The sequence below is a fragment of the Leucoraja erinacea genome, chromosome 1 (genome assembly GCF_028641065.1).
Source record: "Leucoraja erinacea ecotype New England chromosome 1, Leri_hhj_1, whole genome shotgun sequence".
Lineage (NCBI taxonomy): Eukaryota > Metazoa > Chordata > Chondrichthyes > Rajiformes > Rajidae > Leucoraja > Leucoraja erinaceus.
The window spans coordinates 50,567,126-50,587,555 of record NC_073377.1 but is presented as its reverse complement, the minus strand read 5'-3'; the positions used below and the strand labels follow the sequence as shown (position 1 = coordinate 50,587,555).

The window sequence follows — 20,430 nt, the reverse complement described above, 5'->3', positions numbered from 1 at the left end:
TGGGTTGAAACACCGAACACAGTGTGTCCTGTTTTTATTTTATAATCGTGTAGTAATTTGAGAACAGTTCTTCTCCCATCTCTATATCTCGAAGCGTCACAAGAACCACACATCGCAAAAACCTGCAAAACACAAGAGCAAACCTCTTGAGTGACACATGCAGAAGCATAGTGACCAAATAAACACCTCAATATCTGTGAAGGCACTAGAAGAAGAGTTCTGACCCAAAATGTCATCTTGTCGTTCACAGATGCTGTATGGCCTGCTGAGTTCCTCCAGCATTTTATTTTGTACTTCCGTATGTATACTAGTTACAGAATTAAATAATTTGTTTATAGATCAAAGCTACAGAGCTTTCTAATTTAATTTTTGTACATCGTGTCGCAGGAAAAAAAAGTTTTTTGCACTAATCTGAATACCTGAATCAATCTGAAGTAATCTGAAACAATCTATCTCTATTTATCCTGTGAAATAGCTTCTTAATTCCTAGTACTTCAGTCAGACTCCACCATTTCATTTTCCGCAATGAATAAAGGATCAATTTTTCAAACGATCCCTGATAATTGTAATCCACTAAATCCTGGCAGCTTTCTATTTAATCCATTATCGTTCCCCTATTGTTCCAATGCACTATCTATAATTGGGAATTGGAAACAATACTCATCGTTAACCATGCTCTTGTATCCATAAAATTCAGAACCTACTGAAAGTCAAATATATGAAGATGCTGTACATCCAAAATAAAAACAGTATTTGCTGGAAACTCTCAGCAGATTCACTTTCTTCACGAGTGCCATCTGATGATTTGGGTACCAACATTTACTGAGCAACCATGTTAATAGATTAATGTAGTTATTTCAAGAGAGAACGAGAGGCAAATTTAACTAAGGCAATACAATACAATACAATACAATTTATTTGTCACTTGAACCTCATAGAGGCTCAAGTGAAATGTTGTTTCTGCAGTCATACATACAAGAAAAAAAAGACCCAAGACACAACACAATTTACACAGACATCCATCACAGTGCATCTCCACCTCGCTGTGATGGAAGGCAAAAAAAAACGTATCTCTCCCCTGCACTTCCCTCTCCCCCCGATGTCAGAGTCAGAGACAGAGCCCCCGGCGGGCGATAACAATTGTCCCGCGGCCATTAACGCTGCGCCAGGTGATACAAGGCCACGCTCCGGGTCTTGTTGTTGGAGCCCCGGGCGGGCGCTGGCAAAGTCCCGCAGCCGTTGAAGCCGCGCCGGGCGATGATGTAAGGCCCCGCTCCAGGTCATCCTCGACCCCGCTACTCGGGCGGGAGAAGTCGCCGTTGCAGAAGCCCCGAAAACCGGTTTCCCAGCAGGGACCCGCGGGCTCCCGGTGTCACTGTCCACCAGACCTGCGGTTGGAGCCTCCGAATCTCCTGGGTCGGGTCGCAGCAGCGCGCCACCACCGCTCCTCCCGCTCCGAACTCGGCCAGCTCCACGATGGTGAGTAGGTCTGCAGCTCCGTGACTGGAGCCCCAGGATGTTCCTGCTGGAGGCCACTCCACGGTGCAGCCCCAACGACAACGGAGACCCGACAGGGAAAGGTCGGGTTCTCCGTGCAGAGGAAAAATTTTAAAAGTCCCCCCCCCCCACCCCTCGCCCCCCACACACACACACACACACACACATACCCCATCAAAAAAATAAAATAAAAACTACATTACAACGGGACAAAAAATAACAAAAAGACAGACGGACTGCAGAGGCCGCTGCGACGTGTCGACGTGAGGCGACATCAAAGCTGTGAAATGTAGGTGAGCATTGTTGAAATTGTAAGATTAAAGAAATATCCCCTCCAACCTCCCCCCTCTCATTCCCCTGCAGCCCCCTCAGCAAGCATGCACATTTCTCCCTGCTCCTTTCCCTTCCTTCCCATGCTAATCTCCCATTCCAGATTCCCACATTTGCCTATTATCCCCCCTCTTTCCCCGCCCCGCTGTCCCTTTCCACTTATATCCCTCCCTTTGATTCTACATTTCATGCCATCTCTTCTCTCCTTATCTGATACCCTTTTGTCTCCTTTTCATCTTTCGCCTTTATCACTTACTCCACCCATTTGCCTATATTTGACCATACTCATCTCACTTTTCCAGATTTCTCGACACTACTCCAATCTGTCTGAAGATGTTGCCTGACCCGCTGTGTTCCTCCAATATTTTTGCTCATGATTTTCAGCATCTGCAGTAACTTGTGTCTACGTTTTCAGCCAAACTGCCCAATTGACATTTTGATTGTGGTTCTAAATGTTAAATCCATCAAAATGTGAATATAAATGACAAATAATGAATAACAAATATTTCACATATTATACTTGGCCTTCTTTTAAATTATAAGCAGGCTTCGTAGAAATCCCTCTTGAAAATGTTTAACATTTATCTCCTGATCCTGCTATTTGATGAAAGTGAAAGCGTTATTCAAAAGGACTTACCTTTCCACATCATGTCTGTAGTTTACGTTAGGAAAGTACTGTCGGAACTCTACAGGAAATGTCGTGGGAACATCAAATTCCTGATAGCATACATTGGCTTCTTTTTCTGCAACACAGTGATTGATAGAATTAATTTGCAGGAAAACAAGGCATCTGCAGGTTGTTAATCCTTTATTTTCTTTTTATTGTGTTTGAAGCTCCGTTAGAAACATAGAAAATAGGTGCAGGAGGAGGCCATTTGGCCCTTCGAGCCAGCACCGCCATTCATTGTAATCATGGCTGATCATCCACAAACAGCAACCCGTGCCTGCCATCTCCCCATACCCCTTGATTCCGCTTGCCCTAAGAGCTCTATCTAATTCTCTTTCGATGCATCCAGTGAATTGGCCTCTACTGCCTTCTGTGGCAGAGAATTCCACAAATTCACAACTCTCTGGTTGAAAAAGTTTTTTTCTCATCTCAGTTTTAAATGGCCTCCCATATATTCTTAGACTGTGGCCCCTGGTTCTGGACCCCCAATATTGGGAATTTTCTTCCTGTATCTAGCTTGTTTAGTCCTTTTATAAGTTTATGTTTGTATAAGATACCCTCTCATCCTTCTAAATTCCAGTGAATACAAGCCCAGTCTTTCCAATCTTTCCTCATACGACAGTCCCGCCATCCCGGGGCTTAACCTTGTACACTGCTTCAATAGCAAGGATGTCCTTCCTCAAATTAGGAGACCAAAATTGCACATAATACTCCAGATGTGGTCTCACCAGGGCCCTGTACAACTGCAGAAGGGCCTCTTTACTCCTATACTCAAATCTTCTCGTTATGAAGGCTTTCTTCACTGTCTGCTGTACCTTCATGTTTACTTTCAGTGACTAGTGTACAAGGACACCCAGGTCTTGTGGCACTTCCCTTTTTCATAATCTGACATCATTGAGATAATGGTGCAATCTTTCAAATCCTGGCATATTCTCGATTGCAATTGAGATTTGCAATAATCTTACGCACTAGTAAATTTTACTGCTAAATGGTGGCATTTATGCTCCTAAATGATAATGTTTGGTTGAAAACTGGCTGATTTCCATCCAAACAGACTGATCATAGAAAACAAAGTTGATATAAATGGATCATTTGCAGACTAGAAGGTAAACTAGTGGAATACCACAGAGATCAGCTCTTGGGCTGAAATTGCTCGCTATTTACATTAATGACCTGGATGAAGAAATGCAATGTTTCCCAATTTGTCAATGATATGAAAATAGTTGGAAGGTCTTGGTGTGATAAGGTTACTCTGCAATAGGAAAATGGGAAAAGAACTGGTAATCCAGAGGAGATTGATCAGACTAAGTTCGCGGATGAGAGGGATGTGCTACCGTGAGAGAATAAACAGTTTGGGTCTGTATTCTTTGGAGTTTAGAAGAATGTGGGGTGACCTTACTCAAACATATAAGATCATAAGGAGGCTTGACAGGGTAGATGTTGAGATGTTTTCACTGGTGGGAGAGTTCACGAAAAAGGGGCATAAGTGTAAGTTAAGGGGCCGGTCTTTAAAACGGATGTACGCAGCTATTTCTCAAAGGTGCTAAATCTCTGGAATTCTCTGCCCCGGCAGATGGTGGAAACTAGATCACTAGAAATATTTAGAATGGAGGTGGATAAACATTTGTTAGATTGAAGAATTGAGAAGTATAGAGAAATGGCATTAAAGCAGAGTTTAACCCAGCATAGATCAGTCATGATCATATTTACTGGTGGAGCAGAGAAGGGTCTCGTCCCAAAACTTCACCCGTTCCTTCTCTCCAGAGATGCTGCCTGTCCCGCTGCGTTACTCCAGCTTTTTGTGTCTCTCTGAAGGGCTTGATAGCCTACTCTGGCTCTTGGTTTCTTGTGATGTTGTGTGACTTTAGTGCATGTGAAACTGAATAAACTATTCTCAACTGGCTATCATATTCCATTTGATGAATTCCCTACCACTTACGTTGTGGAATTAGTTTGTGAATCTGTGCGATGTTAGACAAGTGCAGGATGCACACGACAATTTATTTCAGTGTAAAATTTACAAGTGCAGGGAAGAAAATTAAAAATGAAGACATTTACTTTGGTATTATTTAAATTTGTTGTCATAATTGTTTTAATGTTTATTTAATTGGAAATAGCTTTTGAATACTTTTAAATATCAGGCATGTTCATTAGCATTCAAGAAATGCAATAGATTTTCTGGACAACAAAGCTGAGGTAGATGAGTCTGGAGAAAGGTTCTGTGCTGAAACGTCACCTCCCCATTCCCTCCCCAGATGCTGCCTGATCTGCTGAGTTCCTCCAGCACTTTGTATTTTACTGAGGAAAAAGCTTTGTTTGTCTAAATCAAGACTTGATTACATTGCATGACAGACACTCTGGAACCTTACTGATAGCATACTGGATAAGTGCAGCCCAAACGGACCACCTGGAGGATGTTTGTATACAACAACTACCAGCTGAGTTGGCGATCTGAGAGAAAAATCGTGATTTATAATAAAGCCAATTTGCTCTTTGATGAAGTGCACACATATTTATTGCATGATGACAACTGCATATCAACATGTTTTACAAAACAAGATTTTAAAATGATGCAACATACCATTGGAACAGTTGTTGACGTACTGACCCAGAGCTAATGGATTGGCCGGGGTTTCTGTCAGCCAAGTGACATCACTTGTTTTATAAGGACCAAGTCTATCCCGTCCACTGCAAGATCTGAAAAGTCAGGGAAAGAAACGGGAAAAAAAACTATCAAAGCAAATCTAGTTATTTATGGTAAACAATCTAGATTGTCTCTTTTCCTCAGCAAGTTTTTCAGAAAACTTCCTAATAATATCAAATGTAATAAATTTCAATAGATAGAAGTATTTAAAAACATAGTCCTCCAGAATTTCAAAATAAACGTCAAGCAGCAAAAATGTATGTATGTATGTAATGTAATAGCTTTGCTATCCTGCAAACAGGCCAGATCAAATGTCTGTAACCCTGCAATGCCCAGTTGTGAATGGTGTGGATAATTCAACAGCTTATTGGAGAACGTGGCTCCAATCTTGATGAAGCCCAGCAGAGGGATGCTGGAGACAAGGCTACAATTGCAGCTATATTTAACCATCTTGGCTTCCTCCTGAGATTCAGATAATCAGAGAAGCCAGTCTTCAGCCAATTTGATTCATTCCACATGATATCAAGAAATGGTTTAGTGCTCTAGACAATGGGACATAAAGTATCACACCACTGCTGAAGGTTTGTATCCCTGGTGAAGCTGTTTGAATACAAGGTGGTGAATTGTTCAAGTATGTCCCACTAACAAAGAGTAGAACATATCCAATGGGCAATTACTGCCCTATCAGTCTAGTCTCAATCAGCAAAGTGTTGGAAGGTGTGGGTGACAGTGATATCAAACAGAAAATAGACACAAAAAGCTGGAGTAACTCAACGGGTCAGTCAGCATCACTGAAGATAAAGAATAGGTGACGTTTCGAGTCGAGACCGTTCTTCAGACTGAGGGCCAGTGGAAATGGAAACGAGAGATATAGATGGTGATATAGGGAGATACAGAAAAAAATGAATGAAAGATATGCAAAAAAAGTAACGGAAACAGGTCATTGTTAGCTGTGGGCTTGGTGAAAACTAGTTACAGACAATGAAGCTCACCAGGACAACAGATAAACTAGCACAACGACTAGGATGGGGGAGGGACGGAGAGAGAAGGGATACAAGGGTTACTTGAAGTTAGAGAAATCAATATTCATCCCGCTGGGTTGGAAACGGCCCAAGCCAAATATGAGTTGTTGTTCCTCCAATTTGCATTTGGCCTCATTCTGACAATGGAGGATGCCAAGGACAGAAAGGTCAGTGTGTGAATGGGAATGGGAAGGGGAGATAATGTTTAGTTTAGTTTAGAGATACAGCGTGGAAACAGGCCCTTCGGCCCACCGAGTCCTCGCCAACCAGCGATCCTCGCACATTCAACCTACCCTACGCAAACTAGGGACAATTTGTCTCGGAGAAAAACCACGCAGGTCACGGGGAGAACGTACAAACTCCGTACAGACAAGCACCCGTAGTCAGGATCGAACCCGGGTCTCTGGCACTGTAAGGCAGCAGCTCTACCCGCTACACCACCGTGCAGCTCAAAAATGTTTTGCAACCGGGAGATCAGGTTGGTCCAGGCGGACTGAGCGAAGGTGCTCAGCGAAACGATCGCCCAGTCTACATTTGGTTTTGCCGATGTATAAGAATCCACAGCTAGAACAACGGATACAGAAGATGAGGTTGGAGGAGGTGCAATTGAACCTCTGCCTAACCTGAAAGGACTGTTGGGGTCCCTGGACAAAATCGAGGGGAGAGGTATAGGGACAGGTGTTGCATCTCCTGCGGTTACAGGGGAAGATACCTGGGGAGAGGATAGTTTGGATGGGAAGGGATGGGTTAAACAGGGAGTTGTGGAGGGAACGGTTTCTGCGGAAGACAGAAAGGGATGGATATAGGAAGATGTGGGATTCCATTGAAAGTGGTCAAAATATCAGAGGATTATGTCTTGTATGCGACGGCTGATAGTGTGAAAGGTAAGGACTAGGGGGACTCATTCCCTGTTGCAACTAGGTGGAGAGTGAGGAAGAGCAGAGCAGCGGGAAGAGAGGAGACCCTCGTGAGGGCCTCATCCATGATGAAGAGGGGAACCCCTATTCCCTAAAGAATGAGAACCTCTCAGATGTCCTGCTATGGAATACCGCATCCTGGGTGCAGATGTGGCATAGACGGAGGAATTGGGAGAGTCTTTACAGGAGGCAGGGTGGGAAGATGTGTAGTCGAGATAGTTGTGGGAGTCAATAAGTTTATAATAAATGTCAGTCGACAGTCTAACTCATGTGATGGAGACGGTGAGTTTAAGAAAGGGGATGGAAGTGTCGGAGATGGTCCACGTGAATTTATGTACAGGAAGGCGATATCAAATAGCGTCTACTACTTCCTTCCTTTCTTATCAGATTCCACCGCCAGCTTTTGTGTTTATCTTCACCCTTCTCTCCCCCGACTAATTGGATAATAACCCAATTATGCACAAACATACTTTTATTTCATTTGTACGTTATAAAATAATACATTTTACAGTGAACCCGATGACTTCAATCACATCTGAAATTACAATGTAAATGAAACTCACCTGTAAATAACTTTAGAGATCCCTTTGTCATTTCCATCAATTAACACGCCATCTACACACCGGAAAATGAATGGGTTGCATATAGACTGGAAAAGGATCGGTTCATATTGCTGATAGACAGTACCTTTTAATCATAAAAATAGAGTATTAGTTAAGTGTGGTTGAACTGCGGATGTGTTCAACATACATGTGCATAGACCTGCTTAGCAGAAGGTGGTGATGAACTGGTATGATGGCAAATGGTGGAAAGTGATTTAATTAAATGCTAAACCAAAATCCTAAACCTAAATAAAGCAAATAACAAGGATATATGAGATGGCTCTGATAGATTGGGAAACTACATTAAAACGTGTAACAGTAAACAAACAATGGATAGCATTTAAAGAATGAGTACACTGAGCACAAGTATAATTCCACTTAAGGAACAAGTACCCAGGAAAGTGAAGAAAAGTGGTCCGGTACAAGTTAAAGATGGCATTCGATAATGCAGAAAAGGGCCAATAATGTTGCCAAAGAGAATAGTAACAAGAGCAGTGGGAACATTTCAGAATTGATAAAGGGAGGATCAAGACATTGATATGGAAGGGGAAAGTGGAATAAGTGAACAATCTAGCGAGAAACAAAAAAACACTTTGAAAGTTTCCATTGATAAGGAAGATGAGCGAAACAATGGGGATGCGGATGGTCAAGAATGTCATGGTCAAATGGGATGAATAATGACCACAGGTCGAATCTGCTCCATTCCAACAGCACGGTTAGAACTGTTGGTCCGGACACATGAAAGCAAACACAATAGACAATAGGTGCAGGAGTAGGCCATTCGGCCCTTCGAGCCAGCACCGCCATTCAATGTGATCATGGCTGATCATCCCCAATCAATACCCCGCTCCTGCCTTCTCTCATATCCCCTGACTCCGCTATCTTTAAGAGCCCTATCTAGCTCTCTCTTGAAAGTATCCAGAGAACCGGCCTCCACCGCCCTCTGAGGCAGAACATTCCACAGACTCACAACTCTCTGTGTGAAAAGGTGTTTCCTAATCTCTGTTCTAAATGGCTTACCCTTATTCTTAAACTGTGGCCCTTGGTTCTGGACTCCCCCAACATTGGGAACACGTTTCCTGCCTCTAGTGTGCCCAAACCCTTAATAATCTTATATGTTTCAAAATGATAATAATCTGCCTTCCTGGTTTTGCTACCAAAGTAGATAACCTCACATTTATCCAAATTAAACTGCATCTGCCATGCATCTGCCCACTCACCCAACCTGTCTAAGTCACCCTGCATCCTCATAGCATCCTCCTCACAGTTCACACTGCCACCCAGTTTTGTGTAATCTTCAAATTTGCTAATGTAGCTTTGAATCCTATCATCTAAATCATTGATGTATATTGTAAATAGTTGCGGTCCCCCATTAGTTATTCCTGCCATTCTGAAAGGGACCCGTTAATCCTTACTCTTTGTTTCCTGTCTGCCAAACACTTCTCTATCCATGTCAGCACTCTACCACTAATACCATGTGGCCTAATTTTGCTCACTAATCTCCTATGTGGGACCTTATCAAATGCTTTCTGAAAGACCAGGTACACTACATCCACTGGCTCTTCCTTGTCCATTTTCCTAGTTACATCCTCAAAAAATTCCAGAAGATTAGTCAAGCATGATTTCCCATTCGTAAATCCATGCTGACTCAGACCGATCCTGTTACTGCTATCCAAATGTACCGCTATTTCATCTTGTATGATTGACTCCAGCATCTTCCCCACCACCGATGTCAGGCTAACTGATCTAGAATTCCCTGTTTTCGCTCTCCCGCCTTTCTTAAAAAGTGGGATAACATTAGCTACCCTCCAATCCACAGGAACTGATCCTGAATCTATAGAACATTGGAAAATGATCACCAATGCGTTCACGATTTCTAGAGCCACTTCCTGAAGTACCCTGGGATGCAGACCATCAGGCCCTGGGGATTTATCAGCCTTCAGACCCATCAGTCTACCCAACACCATTTCCTGCCTAATGTGGATTTCCCTTATTTCCTCCGCCACCCCAGATCCTCTGGCCACTAGTACATCAGGAAGATTGTTTGTGTCCTCCTTAGTGAAGACAGATCCAAAGTACCTGTTCAACTCATCTGCCATTTCCTTGTTCCCCATCATAAATTCACCTTTTTCAGTCTTTAAGGGTTCAACTTTGGTCTTAACTAATTTTTTCCTCTTCACATACCTAAAGAAGCTTTTACTATCCCCTTTTATATTCTTGGCTAGCTTGCCTTTATACCTCATCTTTTCTCCCCATATTCCCTTTTTAGTTATCTTCTGTTGCTCTTTAAATGTTACCCAATCCTCTGGCTTCCCGCTCATCTTTGCTATGTTGTACTTCTTCTCGTTTATTTTTATACTGTCCCTGACTTCCCTTGTCAGCCATGGTCGCCCCCCTACTCCCGTTGGAATCTTCCTCTTTGGAATGAACTGATCCTGCACCTTCTGTAATATTCCCAGAAATACCTGACATTGTTGTTTCACTGTCATCCCTGCTAGGGTATCTTTCCAGTCAACTTTTATTACAGCGGAATCAAGGGATATGGGGAGACGGCAGGCACGAGTTACTGATTGTCGATGATCAGCCATGATCACAATGAATGGTGGTGCTGGCTCGAAGGGCCAAATGGCCTCCTCCTGCACCTATTTTCTATATTTCTATAATAGCAACTGAAATCCAATTGTAATGTCTGCAATTCACAACACGCTACTTGACAATATACAACATCCACACTGGTTTTAAGTTTACAAGAGTTTACACTCAAGAAAAAGTGAGAGAAAATGAAAGCAGAAATTTGCCATACTCGTGCATTATCAGTAATGTCAGATTGAACTCCAAAACTTGCATAATTAGTGCACACTGTTATTCATAATTTAGAACTTATGAGTTATAATTCACATGCACGTGTTAATTGTATGTACACACTCTTGTACATATATATGACCACACATAATTGTGTATGTACACACATATGTACATGTCTTCATCATGCCATGTACTGATGGCAGAGGGGGAAAATGGGCAAACTGAACCGTGAACATTGAATACAAAAAAAATGTAGATACACACACATGGTGTGTGGCTTTCTACAGCAAATCACAAAATCCAGGAAGGCTCCTGTCAGACTTGGCTTTGGGAAATCATTTTTGAATTGTCATGACATTTATTTACTTAAATATTCTACATGTCACTTTAATAGATTATCCTGACCATTTATAATATCAAACTCTGTCCAAACAATAGGGCCACCACAGCTTTGCAACCATATTTCACCATGCTAAGAACATATGCCTTGAAAATTCCACAGGGAGACAGTAGAGAATATCCTAATGTATCAAAAGAAAGGCCCTACTTCAAAACAAATTCAAAGGAAAGAGCCCACCTACTGCAAGCCTCCATTTGGCACACTGGCTGATCAACCAGGAGTTACTGTAATGCAGAAATGTTATATTACCCCTATAATATCTGATTAGTCATTTTATCACGTGTCAGACTCAAATATGCACTGGAGATAACATTCAACTTGGATGTGCAACATCTTTCTGCATTTTTAGCCATATTAACAATCACAGCTTCTCATATTGCAGAGATTTCATAACCATCCCCTTGCTTTGCCCTGCAGTAGAGATTGAGCACGTCCTTCCAACAGGTTTATTTTAGATCTGCATTCACCTGGGAGTTCCCTGAAAGTGGAATTTCATGTAGGTAGGGTGGTAAAGAAAGCTTTTGGTGTGCTGGCCTTTATAAATCAGAGCATTGAGTATAGAAGTTGGGATGTAATGTTAAAATTGTACAAGGCATTGGTGAGACCAATTCTGGAGAATGGTGTACAATTTTGGTCGCCTAATTATAGGAAGGATGTCAACAAAATGGAGAGAGTACAGAGGAGATTTACTAGAATGTTGCCTGGGTTTCAGCAACTAAGACACAGAGAGGTTGAATAAGTTAGGTCTTTATTCTCTGGAGCGCAGAAGGTTAAGGGGGGACTTGATAGAGGTCTTTAAAATGATGAGAGGGATAGACAGAGTTGACGTGGACAAGCTTTTCCCATTGAGAGTAGGGAAGATTCAAACAAGAGGACATGACTTCAGAATTAAGGGACAGAAGTTTAGGGATAACATGAGGGGGAACTTCTTTACTCAGAGAGTGGTAGCTGTGTGGAATGAGCTTCCAGTGGAAGTGGTGGAGGCAGGTTCGATTTCATCATTAAAAAATAAATTGGATAGGCATATGGATGGGAAAGGAATGGAGGGTTATGGTCTGAGTGCAAGTAGATGGGACTAGGGGAAAATAATTGTTCGGCATGGACTTGTAGGGCCGAGATGGCCTGTTTCCCTGCTGTAATTGTTATATGGTTATATGGTTATATGGTTAACTGCACACAAATAACAAGGGAAGATAGTAGTTGCAAGTAGGAGTCAAGGAATGGAGAAATGTGCAGTTAAGTACCATGCCCTTAACAAATAATGAAAGTTAGTGTCTCAAATTGCCGAACACCACTCCATTTTAGGTAGCAAAGAATAGAGATCACATTACAATGGTCATTTCATAAGATTTAAAAAACATTGTACAAGAATGACTGCAGTACCAGGATACATGCAGACTACTGTTCCTTTTGGCACCCTTCCGGTTGTGACAAACACCCCTCTTCCAGCAAATGAAAGTGAACTAATTGCCCGTCTTATAATGAATCCAAATGTTTCAAGCATTGCCCCATCAGGGTTAAAATCCATTCCATTTCCTTCTGTTTCTTTGTGAAAATGAGTTAATATATTTTTGTATTTTGATTGAATACTTTCCGGCAGCATATTAAGAAACTCAGCTTGATTGCTCAAATCTCTCCTGAACAAAGCACGAAATAACTTCAGTAACGAGGCCTCAATCGCACAGTCAGAAATAACTTTATCCAAGGAAGTTTCTGGAACAAATCGAATTGTCCTGCAATAACAAGTAAAAGGCATTACTTGTGTACTCTAGCAAAGCCTTATACCATCAAACCTCCACCAAGGAATAATTTGACTACAAACTCAGATTCTCTCTGCAAATTAGGAATGGTGGCTCCCTAATTCCTTCTAATAGGACACTTATGACATGTTCCTGAAATAAGATTCCTCAAATGAAATTAAATCTGGTTGGAATATTATGCACATACGATTACTGATCAGTGATTTCACTCTATTTATTTTAGTCAACAGAAAACTTGAAAGCTGAAATTCCCAAATCTAAAGTGGTTTGAAGTGTTTCACAGTGTTTCACATCGTCCAGTTGAGAGATTTCAGTCCAGTCTTTGCTCGTGCCCCTCAAAGGCATCATAACCACATGGAATTTTGTTTGAATATGTCAAGACAACTATGGAAGAATTAAACACTTGTACAGTCCTTGGTTGCATCACAGCCTAGTATGACGACCTGAACACTCAGGAATGAAGAAGATAGCAAAACATGACGAACACTGCCCAGTCCATCAGGGGTACTGACATCCCCATCATCAAAGGGATCGAAAAGACCTATCAAAAAGGCAGCCATCATCAGAGATCCACACCACCCTTGCCGCACTCTCATTTCATTCCTGTCATTGGGAAGAAGGGACAGGAGTCTGAAAACTGTGACGCCCCCACTCAGGAGCAGCTTCTTCCCAATAATCATTAGGCTATTAAACACTACAACCTTCAAATAAGCTCCGAAATACATTAACGTGGGGGCATCATTTTTGTCTTGGATCTATTATTGTTTGTTTTGTTTTATATATATATAATAAAAAACATTTTGGTGTTTACTATGATGCTTACAGAGTATTATGATTACATATCTGTTGCAGTGCTGCAAGTAAGAATTTGGACATATAACAATAAGACACTTTTGGTTTCATAAACTATGGAACAGTGTACAAAAACATGGATGTTATGCTAAGCATAAAACACTGGTTATAGACAATCGGTGCAGGAGTAGGCCATTCAGCCCTTTGAACCAGCACTGCCATTCATTATGATCATGGCTGATCATCCACAATCAGTACCCCGTTCCTGCCTTCTCCCCATATCCCTTGACTCCGCAATCTTTAAGAGCTCTATCAAACTCTCTCTTGAAAGCAGCCAGTGAATTGGCCTCCACTGCCTTCTGAGGCAGAGAATTCTAGATTCACAACTCTCTGGGTGAAAATGTTTTTCCTCATCTCCATTCTAAATGGCCTACCCCTTATTCTTAAACTGTGGCTCCTGGTTCTGGACTCCCCCAACATCAGGAACATGTTTTCTGCCTGTAGCGTATCCAATCCCTTAATAATCTTATATGTTTCAATAAGAACCCCTCTCAAATTGGAGAAGTCAATGCTCATACCGCTGGGGTGTAAACTACCAAAGCGAAATATTAGGTGCTGTTCCTCTAATTTGCACTGGGCCTCACTCTGGCCATGGAGGAGGCTAGAAAGGTCGAATTCGGAATGGGAGGGGGAGTTGAAGTGCTGAGCCACCGGGAGATCAGGTTGGTTATTGCGAACTGAGCGGAGGTGTTGTGCGAAGCGATCGCCAAACCTGTGCTTGCTCTCACTGATGCAGAGAAGTTGACACCTGGAACAGCGGATGCAATAGCTGAGGCTGGAGGAGGTGCAGGTGAACCTCTGCCTCACCCGGAAAGACGGCTTGGGTCCTTGAATGGAGTCGAGGGCGGTGGTAAAGCGACAAGTGTAGCATTTCCTGCAGTTGCAAGGGAAAGTACCAGGGGACGGGATAGTTTGGGTGGGAAGGGACGAATTGACCAGGGAATTACGGAGGGAACGGTCTCTGCAGAAAGGGGAGGAGATAGAAACATAGAAACATAGAAATTAGGTGCAGGAGTAAGCCATTCGGCCCTTCGAGCCTGCACCGCCATTCAATATGATCTTGGCTGATCATCCAACTCAGTATCCCGTACCTGCCTTCTCTCCATACCCCCTGATCCCCTTAGCCACAAGGGCCACATCTAACTCCCTCTTAATATATAGCCAATGAACTGGCCTCAACTACCCTCTGTGGCAGAGAGTTCCAGAGATTCACCACTCTCTGCGTGAAAAAAGTTCTTCTCACCTCGGTTTTAAAGGATTTCCCCTTTATCCTTAAGCTGTGACCCCTTGTCCTGGACTTCCCTAACATCGGGAACAATCCTCCTGCATCTAGCCTGTCCAACCCCTTAAGAATTTTGTAAGTTTCTATAAGATCCCCTCTCAATCTTCTAAATTCTAGAGATGGGAACATGTGGCCAGTGGTAGGATCTCGTTGGAGGTGGCAAAAATGTCGGAGGATTATTTGTTGTATGTGGCAGCTGGTAGGATGGAAGGTGAGGACAAGGGGGACTCTGTCCTTATTACGAGTGGGGGGTTGGGGAGTGAGAGCGGAGTTGTATGATATAGAGGAGACCCTGGTGAAAGCCTCATCTATAATAGAAGAGGGGAACCCCCGTTCCCTAAAGAATGACCTGGTCTGGAACACCTCATCCCGGTTGTAGATATGGCATAGACGGAGGAATTGGGAGTAGGGGATAGAGTCCTTGCAGGAAGTGGGAAGAAGTGTAGTCCAGATAGCCGTGGGAGTCAGTGGGTTTGTAGTAGATACAAAACTGAGGTCAACTCTGAGGTCATTTAAGAGAGTGCCAGGCATTGGAGAAGATGCAGGAAGGATTGGCTATGATCACACTAAAGATGTAGATTGGAGAAGCCATGGTTCTTCTCTTTACTGCCACATATAGAATACACCGAACGGAAATTATCTAAATCCATTGCTACAAAACAAAGGATTTGTTGAATAAGAAGTGTTTGTATATATTGTATTGCTCGCTTATAATGCCATATATGTCATATTGTGGTGAAGTTTGGGGAAATGTATATAAAACAAATATAGACCCTATAATTAAACTCCAGAAAAGAGCTATTAGAATAATACATAAAGCTTCTTACCGTGAAACTACAAATCCATTATTCATAAAGTCCTGTACCTTAAATGTTTTGGATATTGTGCATGTAAAGACATTAGAAATACTTTTCCGAGTTAGGAATAAAAGACTTCCTGTTAGTATTCAAAAAAAATTTAATTAAGAGAAGGACATTATAATTTAAGAGGGTTGTGTATTTTTGAAACATGTAAAGTGAGAACCAATGTAACATATAGATGTGTCTCAGTTTTGGGAGTCAAATTATGGAAAGGGCTTAGTGATGAGTTGATATTTTGTAGCTCTCTGTTGACTTTCAAGAAAGCCTTAAAATGTAAAATAATTAAGGATTATAATGTAAAATTATTAAAATGTAAAATAAGTAAGGATTACAATTTAGAGTACATTTTTTTCTCTTCTCTCCTTTGTAATGCTGATATTTTGGGTTATCTTATGGATTGTATAGGATAGGCAAAAATAAGCTATGTGGCTTCAGCCTATTCCTTTTTCGGTCATTGATTATGTGAACGTTGTGTGAAATGGATACAGTGTTGGTTCATATTCACACAGATTGTAAAGTTTTGTTCCTTTTAATATATGGCCAAAATAAACTATTCATTCAATCATTCATACATTCATTCATTCATCATTCATTCATTCATCTTTCATTCATTCATTCATAAGGTTAAGAACAAAGTTGTCAGTCCCATAATCTTGAGAACCTTGGTTTCTCATTCTCCATAGCAATAATTTGGCCTGCTGGACTTGTCACACAGCCATGCTATTCATACACAAATAACAAAACCAAAGATGTCCACTGAACATGTAGACTGCCTATCTGCCTAATAAAGATATCCCATTTTCTCCTATAGAAAACTAATATTTTCGATTGAGCGATTGAGCGACTCAGACGTTAAATGTTAACCTGGCTTCTCTGCTACCTGACCTGCTGACTTGTTTCCAGGATTTACTTCAGATTTCCAACATCTGCAGCTTTCTCTTCAGCAAGAGAAACAAACAGACATGAAACGAGCAGAGGACGTAGTTGAGGCAGGTACTATAACATTATTTAAAAGACACCAGGTACATGAATAGGAACGGTTTAGATGGATATATGCAAGTGCACATGGGCACCTTGGCTGGCTGGCAGGGGCAAATTGGGCCTGTTTCTATGCTGTATGACTATGTCTCTAGGTGCTCCTGCAGTGCTTCGGTCTTTCAAGTTGCTCCACGAGTCGATATCCTGTTTGTTCTCAGTCAGTGCCTCTTCCTCATGCTGACATGGTTGCTATGTTCTTGTTTAACTGCAGGGGACAGCATTTCATTCCTTCAAGGCTCTGCCATAACCCGCCTCAGCTGCTTCCAAATACAAGGCCAATGAAATGTATGTATAGCTGCTGAAAATGTCGGCAGAGTTTTTGCATAGTTCGTGTTTTGTATATATATTTTTAATTCTGAATAAAATTGATTTTGGGAAATAAACATATTCACCATTTAACTCCAATTCGGTTCTTGATATTAATATTTAACTATATATTTTAAGGAAGTTCCTGTACGTATATTTCATTTTATTGCAATTATACGTTATACGGATTAATGTTTCTCTGCATTTAATTTGATGGTTTAATTATTTCCGTAATGGTATGAGTTTGAAATGAGCATTAGCTGCACAATATGCCGCCGCGTTACCCTGGCCCAAGCCTGGCTGTTTGTTGCTGGGGTTGTCGGCGGCGACCTCCTTACCTGGGGTTTTTGCCCACGTTCAGCGCGATCCAGGGCACCAGCCGGTACTTGTAGCGCTTCCAGCGGGACAGCAGCCGGCGCAGCATCGCTGCCCCAGCCCAGCCCAGCCCAGCCCAGCCCGGCCCGGCCGAGAGAGGAGGCGCCGCTCCGTCTGCCAGCTCCCCCCTCTAGTATCTTTGCTCCGGGCCACGCACGTCCTCCCACCATAAGCCTGGGACGCTCACACCCTCGCTGCCACTTATCCTCTACTCCCACCACAGTCCTTCACCAACTCCCATCCCACCTGCACTTTTATCCCTTCACTTCATTTCCCTTCACCCCTAAGCACATTTCCCCTCTGCCCCAATTCCCCACACCCCTTTTTCCCCTTTCCTGTTGCCCAATTTCTCACTTGCGCCATTCCCCTTCACCCCATTTGCCCCAATCCTCTTAACTCTGCCACTTCTCCTAGAATCTTTATCCCCTTCGTCCACTCCTATTCCCCAACACCTCTTCTTCCCCTTTGTCTTTCTTCAGACTTTCCCATTTCCCCCTCACCCCATCTACCCCTTTATCCCCTTTAACACGCTCCACAGCCCCTCCCTTCCCCTACTTGAGCCCCTACCCCATTCCCATCTCCCTGTCTCCCTCATTCACAGACCACAGTCTGTTCGAATTGGTGGAAAGGTGTCAGCCTCGATAACACCTCAAGGCTGCGTGCTCAGCCCCCTGCTATACTCATGACTGCATAGCCGGTCATAGTGCGAACTCCATCATCAAGTTCGCTGACTACACCACTGTTGTGGGACGTATCACTGATGGGGACGAGTCAGAGTATAGGAGAGAGATAGACCGACTGACCAAATGGTGCCAGCACAATAACCTGGCCCTCAACACCAGCAATACCAAGGAACTGATTGTGGACTTTGGAAGAGGTAGGATGGGGACCCACAGTCCCATTTATATCTGAAGAAGGGTTTCGGCCCGAAACATTGCCTATGTCCTTCGATCCATAGATGCTGCTGCACCCACTGAGTTTCTCCAGCATTTTTGTGTACCGTCCCATTTATATCAACGGGTCGATGGTGGAAAGGGTCAAGTGCTTCAAATTTCTGGGCATGCACATCTCTGAAGATCTCTCCTGGTCCGAGAACACTGATGCAATTATAAAGAAAGCACTTCAGTGCCTCTACTTCCTGAGAAGATTACAGAGAGTCGGTATGTCAAGGAGGACTCTCTCTAACTTCTACAGGTGCACAGTACAGAGAGCATGCTGACCGGTTGCATCGTGGCTTGGTTCGGCAACTTGAGCGCCCAGGAGCGGAAAAGACTACAAAAAGTAGTAAACGCTGCCCAGTCCATCGAGGGGATTTATCGCAGTCGCTGCCTGTAAAGAAGAGTCATGGACACACCGTGTCTTTACTACTATTTTACTACATTACATAACTGTTGCTGTCTTAGCTGTACGTGGTCTGTCACCGGAGCTAGAGAGAGAGATCAATGGGTGGGGAGGGTGCAATTATACTTCTGATAAGGGGAGGGGTTAGTAGTGGTGAGGTCACTAGATTACAGAGAGTCGGTATGTCAAGGAGGACTCTCTCTAACTTCTACAGGTGCACAGTAGAGAGCATGCTGACCGGTTGCATCGTGGCTTGGTTCGGCAACTTGAGCGCCCAGGAGCGGAAAAGACTACAAAAAGTAATAAACACTGCCCAGTCCATCGAGGGAATCTATTGCAGTCGCTGCCTCAGAAAGGCTGGAAGCATCGTCAAGGATCCACACCATCCTGGCCACACACTCATCTCCCCTGCTACCTTCAGGTAGAAAGTACAGGAGCCTGAAGACTGCAATGTTCAGGTTCAGGAATAGCTAATTCCCCACAGCCATCAGGCTATTAAGCTCAACTCAAACAAAATTCTGAACATTAATAGCCCATTGTCTGTTTATTTGCACTTTATCTGTTTATTTATTCATGTGGGTATATATTTATATAATGGTATATGGACACACTAATCTGTTCTGTATTCATGCCTACTATGTTCTGTTGTGCTGAAGCAAAGCAAGAATTTCATTGTCCTATCTGGGACACATGACAATAAACTTTCTTGAATCTTGTTCCCTTTACTTCCCCCTCTTACCCATTCCTCTCCCCCCTGTTTCTTTCCCCCTTGGCAAGAAACAACAATTGACAGTGCACAATACAGTATTAAAATGGATGAGAGGTCAAAGTATACTAAAAAAATACAGGGTAATAATTAAATACCATCATTGTCATTTGGGAAATAGTGTTAAGTAAATTAATGAGGTTCATGGCTAATAAGAGCTCTCGACCTAATAGTTACATTCTAGGATTGTAAAAAATGTGGCTACAGAGATAATGGATAGACTGGTTGTAATCTTCCAAAAGTCCTTTGAATCTGGCATTCAAGTTCAGAAAGAAACAAGTCCAGAGAAGTGCAAGAGGTGGGCCATAGTGTTCTGTTGGCAAGTACAATCACAGTTGTGGAGATTGCTTCAACAACCTGATCGTTGAAGAGTTGAGTAAAAGACAAAGTGCTGGATGAACTCAACGGGTCAGGCAGCATCGGTGAATGGAATGGATGCACACTGTTTAAGGTCAAGGCCCTTCTTCAGATAGACTGCAAAGGGGGGGAAGATAGGTGGAAAAAATATTGGGGTAGGACAAAACCGGGCAAGTGAAAGGTGGACATAAGCGAGGAGGTTTGATTGGCGGACAAAGATGAGTGGACAAAGGCTAGAGATGAAAAAGAGACAAAAAGTTATCAGCTAAGGAGAGGAGTGAAACACAAAGTCAAAGAGAGGGATATGGGTGGAAGGGTACAGGGGAATAGGAATGGTTGGATAGTGGGTGAAATGGGTGTGCACTAGGGTGGAGGAGAGGTACAGAATAGAAAGGGGAAGGGCCAGTGTTGTTACTTTAAATTTGAGGATTCAATGTTCATACAGTTGGGAGTAAGTTACCCAAGGGGACACGAGATTCTGCTTCTCCAGTTTACGTGTGGCCTCAACCTGGCAATGGAGGACGCCCAGGACAAAAAGGTCAGTATGACAATAGGAAGGAATGTTAAAATAGGTAGCAACTGGGAGACACAGCAGGCCTTGGTGGACCG

At 42.8% G+C, this 20,430-nt stretch overlaps 1 protein-coding gene across 1 annotated transcript; it reads right to left on the bottom strand.

The window, feature by feature from the left end:
* setd9 (SET domain containing 9) lies at positions 1-17,480 on the bottom strand. Its single transcript, XM_055634571.1, has 6 exons — positions 17,321-17,480; positions 12,268-12,617; positions 7,641-7,764; positions 5,076-5,191; positions 2,465-2,570; positions 1-122 (listed from the first exon to the last, which is right to left on the bottom strand). Exons 1-6 carry the CDS (start codon positions 17,404-17,406, stop codon positions 35-37), a joined length of 870 nt encoding a protein of 289 aa, XP_055490546.1. The 5' UTR covers positions 17,407-17,480; the 3' UTR covers positions 1-34.
* Between the last annotated feature and the right edge of the window lie 2,950 nt (positions 17,481-20,430).